This window comes from Macrosteles quadrilineatus, unplaced genomic scaffold (genome assembly GCF_028750875.1).
Source record: "Macrosteles quadrilineatus isolate MER2022 unplaced genomic scaffold, UCM_ALF_1.0 Scaffold_11__1_contigs__length_5352618, whole genome shotgun sequence".
NCBI lineage: Eukaryota > Metazoa > Arthropoda > Insecta > Hemiptera > Cicadellidae > Macrosteles > Macrosteles quadrilineatus.
Genome location: NW_026542604.1, coordinates 1,172,108 through 1,183,658, shown reverse-complemented (window position 1 = coordinate 1,183,658; position 11,551 = coordinate 1,172,108). Strand labels below are relative to the sequence as shown.

At 35.2% G+C, this 11,551-nt stretch overlaps 1 protein-coding gene across 1 annotated transcript in view; it reads left to right on the top strand.

The window, feature by feature from the left end:
- Positions 1–8,079, top strand: part of LOC129004748 (serine/threonine-protein phosphatase 6 regulatory subunit 3-like) — a 43,706-nt gene extending 35,627 nt beyond the window's left edge. Inside the window, exons 16-21 of the mRNA XM_054433358.1 lie at positions 1,115–1,224; positions 1,962–2,162; positions 3,323–3,392; positions 4,365–4,442; positions 5,934–6,062; positions 7,609–8,079. Coding sequence (XP_054289333.1) covers positions 1,115–1,224; positions 1,962–2,162; positions 3,323–3,392; positions 4,365–4,442; positions 5,934–6,062; positions 7,609–7,684 — 664 coding nt within the window. The 3' untranslated portion in view covers positions 7,685–8,079. The remainder of the gene's footprint in view (positions 1–1,114; positions 1,225–1,961; positions 2,163–3,322; positions 3,393–4,364; positions 4,443–5,933; positions 6,063–7,608) is intronic.
- The last annotated feature ends 3,472 nt before the right edge of the window (positions 8,080–11,551 follow it).

Below are 11,551 nucleotides of genomic sequence, written 5' to 3'. Positions count from 1 at the left end.
CTGTTTCAATTAAATAAGTTGGTTCTGTTCTATGATGTGCAATAGCATTAAAGTTACAAGGATTACCAACAGGGTGCAGCACTATAATTCTTTTTTATTTATGACAACAACAGCTAATTTCCAACCAAAAGGTGAGTGAGCGTAGCGAACGAACTTCAACCTGGAGGCGAGTTAGCGTAGCGAACGAGCTAACCTGAAGGCAAGTGAGCGCAGCGAACGAGCTCCAACCTAAAAGTGAGTGAGAGTAGCGAACGAACTTCAACCAGGACGTGATTGAACCATGCGAACGAGCTTATCTTGAAAATTAAGAAGTTAAACGGGGCAGAGCCCGCGGGTACAGCTAGTTTTAATATACAGAGTGTTTTGAAACTCTCTCAAAAAACTCTGTGGGAATGTTCCTTAGGTAAAAACAAACCAAAAATAGCATAAACATATGCCCTATCTCACTTCGTTTTCCGTCTGTCAGTGTGTGTGTATGTATTTTTGATATAACTTCTTATAACTTTGGAACCAGTTGAGGTCAGGTAACTACTTCAAACTTGATAAGTGATGTGACTAATAGTAGGTAACAATTTTCGCAAAGCATCAAGTTTCTACTTTGTATCATTTCAAAATGGTGGTTGTTTTTATTTTTCAAAGATTAATAACTCAAAAACCATAGGATTTATAAAACTTAACAAATGACAAAAAGGATAGAAATTTAATTCTCTTCACAGAAATGCACAATTTGTAAAGAGTAATAACACAAATAACGGAGAAAATTTAATTTTTTCAAAGGATTTGTATTTTTTTAATTGACAATACAATCAACAGAATACAATTTTTACACTGTGAGAAGGTCGTTTATAACACTGAATTACAATTCATATGATGCTTGTGTAATGCAATTTTAAGGTGGCAGGAATCAGTTGTAGCTTCAAGCAAAACAGTCTAATACCCCACGACTGCCGCTCGGTGACCATCGCTGAGCGACTCAGTCGCACCTGTCGCTCCAAGCAAAACGTACCTTAAGTCTTTTTTACTTTCATGGTCTTCCTAACTCATGGAAATTCCCTACCAGTTTACTAGTGTAATTTTTGCCACATAGTTTGACTCTGATAATATGTTGTGACAGGGTGTGGAACGGAGGTGAGGAGATTGCCAACTACAACAGTTCGGATGATGAGGAGAGACCTGGTCCAGAGGGGAGGGAAGAGGCTCACATGGATATAGACACAGCTGACCGTGAGTGTTACTGGCAAAGAATAATCTATATATTAATAGGCAAGCATGTTTCTTGAAAAGCTTTTTTCTCAGCTTGTATGCATCGCAGGGAAAATCTACACATACTGTTAGAAATCTATTTTCCCTTAGATGTGCAGAATCCCTTTATAAATTAAAATAGGCTCAAAAATATCACATGTTTTATTTACAGCGTGGTGTGAAAATAGAGAAGTCTGTAGGCTTCATTACTTATTCTTCGTTGAATGTTGATCACTGAATGACCTCTAATATCTCAACTTTTAGTTTTACTTAAATTTTCAGGTCTGTTTTGTTGTTTTTGAATAATTATTATGCTATTGTGAATCTACAACTCAAATTGTTTAGAAATGTGAAAAAGTTAGATTAAAGTTAAATAATTTGTCAATTATCTTTAGGCCTTATACCCTCTCTTAAAACCATCTTTTACCACAGTAGTACTGAACAGGTTACCCTGATTTTTAACGGTCTCAAACTTTATCATTTTCCATTTTTTATTTTTTCATTTTATCATTTTTACTGAAAATTTTGTGTCTGGTCCAGCACCCTACTCTTATCAAGTTTTAAGAAGAGATTCTCAATTTTTAATCAAACTGAACCAAGCAATTAGTTTTAAACTAAAACAAAGCTATACAAAAATGTCCCTGTATTGCTAGAAATCATTATAATTAGTACCTATCCACATTTGTTACTGACTTACCCTATTTCTTGTGATTGTCCAGCCTGGGCCAGTTTAGCCAGTGCTGTCTCACTGCCAGTGGAAGGTCCTGCCAACCCCTGGGGTGACGGCGAGTCTACCCCTGCTGAAGAAGTAGGTTGGGCAAATTTTGACACCAACTTCAGTGCCACTTTTGACAGCAACTCAACTTCAACACCAGCTGTCGAACAAGTGGCCTCCTCCAACGAGCTTAGCAGTGTGATGGGTCAGTTGAGTTTGATTTTGAATATAATTTGAACAATTAACCAGTGATCCTTTGAATGTTTATTTATTGTAAAATAATTTTCTGTATACTTGACAAGGGTTGTCTGTAAATTAAGGCCTAGTTCACATCACAAACAAGTGAGCTGGCACAGATCTTATTGGTCAGTATGGGCCATCAAAAACTTGTGAGTGTTCTTTGACTTTAAAAATCTATGCAAAGAACTACATTTTGTATAATTTTTTTAATTTGTATATAATTATTGATTATTATTATATATTTTAACCCCAAGTATATTTTGAACTTAACCAGGGTTTAAAAAACATAGTTACAAAACAAATAAACAAGATTGATACTTAACATGCCAGAATAAACGGTTTCTTGAAATATCTAATATAGAACGTAACAGGTACATCTACTGTGTGCAAAAGTTATTGAAAAGGTAATAGGTGGAGGATTGTCGATACCAAAATTGATCGATTCTTAATACCAATGCCTAAAAAGTAAATTCTCGATACGCAACATTTTCAATACAGATTCTAACACCGGTCTTTATGTCCTTACATAAAATAGTTTTGGGGTAATCGGGTACTTTTGAAGTACGGTAAGTAAAGTCTGAAAAAAAAGTCTGATGAAAAATTGTAACCAGCCAATTCAAATCCAAACCCTTCTAAACACATACATAATTTTATGTCTTAAGATAAATAGAGATTTTACAAAAACAAGTATGAAACAAATTGTATTGTAACTGGGGGTGTGCCTGCCTAAGATTTTCGATCAAGCCGAGCTCAGGATAAAATCGAGATCAACTCCTGTGGTTGTGGAGACATCATATTGTCTTCCGCTTGTCTTTCCGCTATATTGGCTGAGAAATATTGTTCCTCAATCATGGAAACATTATTTATGATATCCACGATTGTGACAAAATTCTGGTCATCTCTGACAGACAAAACCATGAATATCACCCGCAGCCTCAGGATGAATATCTTCCATGATTGCAGCAAAATCATTATCCGCGATCGTTGTGAAATCCCGAATATCTTCCTCAGTCACGGAAATGTCATAATTTTTGTGGTTTAATGAATCTGTATTGAGAATCAATGTATCCATATTAGGCAAAGCAAATAAAAATTGTATTGTAAAATCAGTTGTTCTTGTTGCAGTTGTTTCTGCTGAAAGCAGGAGTGAACCTCTAGGTGCAAGCTCAACAGAGGAGAGTGAGCCTGATAAAAAGTAAGGGCAACTAATATTAACTGAGTGTTCTTTTATTTTTTCAAACAGCGTGTACCTATCTGATCGTGAAAACCTTCAAACTATGAATGAACCATGACATTTTCAACTATGAGAAAACATGAAACCATTGACCATAGATAGATAGAGCTATAGATAGAGTTGTAAATTTTCCAAATTTTTGCCTTGTGAATTTCTTCAACATTAAAACTAAGGATTAGGATGTTCCCAATTCTCAAAACTTTCAGTACTGGTAGTACCGTTGGTATCAAGCAATTGTCAAATCTTGATATTTCATGCCTTTTGATACACTATTCATTCATTTAAAAAATTCCTGCAATTGCAGCCAAATTGTGGTTCAGACCAAGAGGAGTTTGTACTTATCTTTACCGTATGTGAGATGAAAAAAAGTTTAAAAAATTAAATTTATCTCTGCGTGTAGGAAATTTAAATTAAAAATCCTTTATTTGCTACAAACATCGTATCAAAGTGTTCAAATCTTTGGTTCTAGAGGATCCTTTAAACTTCTGGAGCTGTATTGGTTTACATATTAATTATTAGACACATGATAAATATTTTGTACTTAAACTTAAAGCATTTAAAACGTTAAGCACCTAAAAGTTTTGAACATAAAACTTAAAGCAATATAAAATCATAAAACAAAAAAAACATATTTAATGTTGTTTATTTAAATGTTAAACAATTAATTTTCCTACAGTCACCTGACAAAGTGGCCTTCCTTGCACTGATTCTTGAAAGTTCCATTGTACTTTGTTCATGCAGTTTATTCTTTCCCTTTTTATCTGAAATTAGTCAGATTATGGACATTTCCAAACAAAGCTCTACTAATTTTTGATTCTTAATCTGAGGTTGTTGGCTTTCCTTCTACTTCTTGGTGGATTATAGTGTGATTCTGTTTTGTTGGATCCCATTTGCAAGTATGTATTGGAATTTAAACAAACATTGTGTTTACAGAGATGACAATGCCAACGTGAGCCTTAGTGCTGGTGACTCAAAATCGATAGATAAAGAACAACTTATTGATAACTTTAGGTGAGTAGTATTAATTTTTGGCTTTTAACAGTTTAATTCATTTGTTGGCTTGAATGAAATAATGATCCATTACATTGATTGAGTTTTAAATATTGTTTGAATTTGAATGTTGAATGAATCTCTTGATGAAGATGTAGTTACTTGATGGTCATCAAAGTTGTGTTAGGTGCAAGAGCCTTTTATTTTTAGGTAAATTAAGATATCTACTGGGTAAAACCATAGATAAATCATACCCCTTAGTAGATTTGTCATCCTTATGGAACAGCTGAAGCCAATTTTATTGTTAGTTCTGTACGTCCAACTGTAGAGGTTATGTTTTGTTTACAATTTGTTTCTTGTTATTTCAGTAATTTAAAACCTCATTTAACCAAATAAAACGATTTAATCATAAACAATAACTGGTCTCATAGTTATATAACCAAATAGTAAAGCACAAATCATGAAAATGACCCTAAAATAATAGAAACAAAATGTTGTCTACCCCAGCGATCGGCGTGGACGTACATGAACTAGACACGAAAAACAAGCTTCAATATTTACAATGAGATGAGGAGTCTACTTGTGTTGCTTAGTATATGGTAAAACCAAACTCTTGAGCTCTCTGCCAGAGTCAAACCAATGATGTGGTAGGACCATATTAAAATAATAATTTGTTAAAAATTTAATATTTTCCCAAATTTTATAAAAAATTATTTAGGATAATACCTGATTTTATTAAATTTAAATTATTAAAACAACATCACGAACTCGTATGATACTTGATTGGCTACAAATTCTCAATACTTCTCAATGAATTGTAATAATAATAATGAACAGAACTTTTTTGGAACTCTCCACTTGTTTCAATCATCTTTGGGGGGTTGAGTATGCACTGAATTTGTTGAAGGCATCTTGGAGATGACCAAAACCAATGTGGCCTACACAGCAGGTGCACAATTTAGAGGGAAGGGGATGTAGAAATAACTGACTGATCCAGGTATGTAAAATATAGACCGCCTCTAGAGGTAGCAGAGACTTGAAATTTGGCACAGTTGTTGTTCTTGGGCCCAAACCCACAGAAAAATTCTAAAACGGGTAATTTCATAAAATGCTTAATGCACTATTGATTTATATAAAAAATACGTGGTTTTGACACATAAAATTTTTCAAACAGTATATTTATTTATACTGTTATAAAATGTCATTTAGAGCGTGTTTTCTTTTCTGGTTCACGAGATATGAGCGGTGTTGTAGAACGCGCCCCCGCGTGACTTCCCCCCCCCCCCAAATTGTGCACCTGCTGGTAGGGCAACAACATTTGTTTTGGTCATCTCCAAGATGCCCTCAACAACAATCAGACGTCAAAATGAGGAACACTTTTAGTGCATATGTTTTCAGCCCCCCAGAGGATGCTGGACAAAAAAGTAAGTTCTAGTTGTTAAAAAATGATTACTAGCACAAGTAATTAACCAATGTAGGTTATTGACCTTGAGATGCTTATTGTTATTCTAGGTTCCTTTCCAGTCAGGGTCTTATAGCTGATAAACCGGAGTCTTCTCCTTCAACAGAGCTTTATCCTTCAACGGAGCTTTCTCCTTCAACGTCCACAACTGAGGACGTCACCTCAAACCCCTGTGATAGGTATGTCAAGTTAAACTCAAGTTTCCTTGAGAAAAACAGGAACTTTTGGTATAAAATGTCTAAACTAAACATTTTCCCTTTCAATCAAATATATGCATATTATTCAACTAATTACTTAGCATGCTGTATTGTGTTGCAGTCGATCTGATCCTAGTAATAAATAAATAGCCAATCTAGTTAGAAACATAAAAAATATTCAAGAGGAGCTCTAAAGCAATGTGAACTATTTGAAAATAGTGACACTCAATATTTTGTATCAAAAATGTAGTTATACTATGTCTGAATTTAATGTGCGGTTGAAGGACAAATTAGTTTTCCCTGATTTTTCCTTGGCCACCGCCACCACCACATATTAGCCTACAGCTGATTCTTACTGTTCATAATTTTAGAACAGGTGTCACTTTGTTTACATGTAGTGGCTTAATTAACATTGTCATTATTCTGATAGTATTTTGTGCAGTTTGATGCTATTAAGTCTGAGTTTACTTTATTACAGGGGGTCTAGTAGTCGGGGGAAAACCCGGAAAGTCGGGCATTAGTATTGAATTTCAAAATGGTCTTGAAAAGTCGGGATTTAGTCTTTATTTTGATATATAAGTAGGGAATTTTCATGATTTTTCCGCGATCGCGGACAACAACGATGATGTTTCTGTGGCCGCGGGAGTCAATGATGATGTCTACTTGGTCGTGGAAGATTTTCATCATCCAAAAAATCCAAATTGGCCAGTTAAAATTGTTCATTCATTTCATGCTGCATTTTTTCTTTACTTGAAAAACACCCTATTATCTTAATAATACTTTATGACATAATGTAGAATTCGAAAATTTGGTTAAATTATAAAAATTGGTATCTGTATCAAGAATTGAGAATTGATACATTTTGGTATCAACTCATCATTAATTGTTGAAAAAACTAGTCATGAAAAATCAGGTATTAGCCTTGAAAAGTCTTAAATTAGTCATGAATTTTTAAATGAAAATAAATAAACACCCTGTAATTAGTGATGATTAGAAATGGTCAAAAGGTGCCAAGATATTATAATCCAAACTAAAACACAATTTTAGTATGTGCAATTATTTGAAAACGCATCTTATTTAATTATTCAAAAAAATCTTCTAGTTTTATTCTATCAAAATAAACAAATGCTTCCTTAAAAACCACTGTCTGCAATATAAAACAGACGTCTTTTACGGGGAATCCAGTGTACAAAAGGGGTAAATGGGTGGGAGATTTCCCATGATAGAAAAATCATATGTTGAATTCCAACCGCACAATTAATTTAGACAGACTATAGTCAAAGTCAGGTGGAACATTAACTCTTGGTTTAATTCAAATCATTGTTTTGATTGAAATATGTACTGAGGTTCTTTGTGGTTTTATTGCAATGGTGTAGGCCCTATTGCTGCTATTTTAATTGTTTAGTGTATTCCTTTTTTTCATTTTGACAAACCTGTGAAAGTTGAAGATTTTCCCTGATGATTATAATTAAGTGAATGCTCTAGTTACTATGTGAGACTGTGATTTCTGAAGCTTTGCTTTTCACAGTTCTGCAGGTCAGGACGTTTCTGAGGACGTAGCAGACAGCCCTGCGCCCCCCGCCTCTGCAGTGGAGCCTGTTTGATACTCCCCACCACAACCCCACCTGGCATATCAACGTGTCTTGTTCTGTAAACTGTCGCGGACAGTTTGTCACTTGTGTATAATATTTTTATTGTTCTATACAGGAAATATGGAAAGTCGATCGATTGTTACGAAGCGATATATTTGTTACCGAATAGAGATTTACATTTGGTTATGTATAAAAGTGTAATAAATTGTTTTTATTGAAGAGCTTCTGTACAGATAGGACTGGATTTATAGATCACAAACTGTGCTCAAAACACTTGTTTTTTACCTCCATTCCCTTCCAGTTCCCACTTTTCCTTGTTGCATGGTTATTGTATATTTTTATGCTCCCTGCAAAGCGCTACATTGTTTATTTTTAAACAGGCAAACAAGTAAAGAGGTTATCACTTACGGTAGTTTGTTTTGATTTACCCTCAGTTCATTTGTGAAGAATTAGTTTTGTGGATTGTGACTGTGTTCATTGAAGTTGTTTACAAATTTACTGCCCAGAACAAAATGGAAGCGTCCTCTGCCACTGTACAAGGTAACCTGTTTAGTACCATATCAGTACTATGTGCAAAAGTACTCAAGCATATGAGTTCTTGCATCGATTAATATTGAATGTAAATCCGTCCCTACTACTTCAAAAATATCTTGAGTAGTAAAAATTGTACATTTTAGACTATCATACTTTAATCCAAATCAAACATTTGCTTGGTTGAAATATAACAGTAATTACTAATCAAAGCTCTATACCATAAAGTATGGTTTTGTTTGAAATTGACCAGTTGGATTAATCTGAAGTATGAAACTTCAGTTGCTGGATTATAATTTAGTTTCCAAGCTGTTAAATAAGAAGGGTTTATTTAAGGGATTTAACCCTTTGAGCACTTGCTCAATAACAACAATGGACCTGAAATATCCTTCAATCTGAGATTTAAGTTTAGAACTATTGCACTTGGGCAGGTTGACTAGTATTGTTAGTGTAGTAGATAGTGAGGCTCTGGCCAGGAGACAGCACAGGAAACTGAGGGTTCGAATACTTTCTCTTCAGGTCTGGCGTGCAATTAAGAAAAGCTCTTATCTGCGGTAGAGCTTGGTGAAGAGAGGCGAACCAGAAATAAAGAGTAAAAGCTCTGAAGCTAACAGCATGGACAGATTCTTTGCGAGTTACATCTCTAATCAGTTATTTTGCTAATATTTCTGCATGCATACTGTGTATGTTTTTGCCACAGATAAGTAAACAAAAGAGAAAACTTGCTTAGAAAATTATCGTCAACCGTGCGCTAACGGCTTTAGTATGTTGTCCAGAATATACTCTTTGACGAGCACTGTCTTGAGAATTCCTATCGCACAGGGTCCTTGCTCTACCGTAAGTCCGTGAGCGTTGTAGTACATGAGGGCCAGCGGACAGTGTTGGACTTTGCCCTAGACTCCAACCACTAGACACCACTCATTAAACAGTTCCTCTGTACCTTAATTCCCTGTGGCCCATGCTTCTCAAATTGGTTGTCAATTTTATGACATTTTTGTAACAAAGTAAACCATTAAGTAAGAGGAAAAAAAAGTTCCTTGTTACATCTGCCAAGTGTAGTCCGGTTAAAAAGTGTCATAATAAGAGGGAGTGTTCTGTAGCTAGCTTGTAGCAATTTAATGGTGATCATTATATGATTAAACATGGTCTGAATAAGTTCATTTTTATTTAATGGTTTCGTAATGGCATACATACTTGAATTTCCATTCACATGATTTCATTTTTTTTAAATATTTTCCTTAATCATATTAAATCTATGCTTTTCTAACTTATATTTGGCCACACTGTATTCTGATTATTCTGAAACGATTGATCCTTAGCCCAATCATAGTAATTTTATATCTTTTTATAGTATGCTGCGCGCCAATTATAAAGTAGTTGTGTTATCATGGCGGCCGTGGCAGTGAGTCAGGCCACGTGACCGGAAGGAAGTTGCCGTGACTACGTCAGACAGACAGGCGAGGTGAGGGCGTACAAGTCAATGTGGCGTGTGGCGCGCCTGACTATGGCTCATTATAGGCTGGCGCATGGCGCCTCGACTTGACATTGCCGCTTTAAGAACTTCCTACAAACTTGGTTAGAACTTGTATGATGAGGCTTGAAAACATCTTAATTTTTTACGCAGTTTGCCGAAAGATTCGTTAGCCTATTCGATCAATTAATGTTTTACAAGCTAACTACACGCCCATCATAATGACAAAACAGGTAATTAGTAAGTAAAATCCGTATACACCCTTACACCTCATACATCGATAATCTACTTACTCGCACCATATAATGTTTATTTTATAACTTATTCTATGCTTGCACTCTTCAACGCAATTGATCTATCTATAGGTTTCTGTTTTTATCTCTTAGTTTCTAAGCAAGGTTATTACCCTACAATCTTGAACTTAACTTAGACGACGGAATCCACCCTGATTGAGCTCCCGGAACAAATTTAGTCTGTTCCGGCACCAAGGAACAATGGATCAGCGGTGGCGGCGGCAGTTAGCTAAATTAATGAGGCGGCATTACAACATTAAGGCATTACACCGACATGAATATGTATGCGGTGTCGTCTGCAAGATTATGACATAACTTATTCTCTTATTCTCCTGCTTCTCATTTGCTAATGGGGCTCTAAATCAAGCGTTCCATGTACGCTTAATCGCAAGTCGGTTAACGACTTTAGTTGGGCTTTGTGACACTGGTGAAGTTATAATATATTCTGACGAAGGCGAAAACGATTCTGTGTGAGGTGTGGGGATGAAAATAGTAATTATGGAAAACTAATAAAAACTAAAAAAATCAGAGTGGAGGTATAAAGAAGGCAGAGAAAACTAAATGAAAATATATTAAATTACGATTCAGACAGTGACCGGTGTAAGCACAACTTTAACCTTTGAGTATCCAATCCAGTCAAGCTTTAACAGACTTATTTCTCAATTTTATTTACCGAAGGAAGAACGACCTTATGTGATCGTTGGGGAGAACCATAATAGTCTTGGGGCAAACTGTATTCCGTGGGATTTTTTGTGAAGCAAATGTTTGACTATGTGGAATCTCTTTATTATATGTCACATAATGGTGTAGTACCGGGTGTTTACCCTCAAATTGCGGGGTTTGGTTTTTATGACGTCGTAAATCCAAGATGGCCGCCATGTGTGACATCTATTCACTAAATTCATAGTAACTCTTTTCAGAGTAAAATAATAGAATTTTAATTTACACCATTGAATTCAGCTCAAAAAATCAAACAATTTGGTGTTTTGAATCATTGCTCTATGACCATTGGTTACCGAGATATTGAAGGCGGAAAACACAGAACATTGTCGCCATGTTATCCTTATGGGGAAAAAAATAAAATTGTATATCTAGCTTATTACTCAGCATATCTTAATAATAATTGGTATGTGGCTTCATTTAGCAGAGATCTACTTGAATATGGCCTAAAATACCCCATTTTTACATTTCCGTGGCAGCAAACCTGCATACTAACTTCCAATGTTATTCTTATGGACAATTTTTTGCATGCTTGTTCATGAACATACTTTGAGAAATGATGATGTGTGGCTCCATTTTAATTATTTATTGAAGCATTTGTAATTCGTTGAGTATACAGGTCTGCTGCCACGGGTAGGTCTGCTATAAACAAATTATAGCTATTAGAAAATAAAATAAATTAGACTATAGTTGTGAGGCATATGTAATTTTGTAGGATTTTGAATTAAGCAATTGTATGATTGTTGGCGATTGATAGGTAATGACATGTAGAACCGTGTACTACCGAGTATTTTGTCTGAAAGTGTGGCCAATTTGGTGTTTTCGGTCGCCATCTTGGATTCGCCATATTGGATGTTAATAACT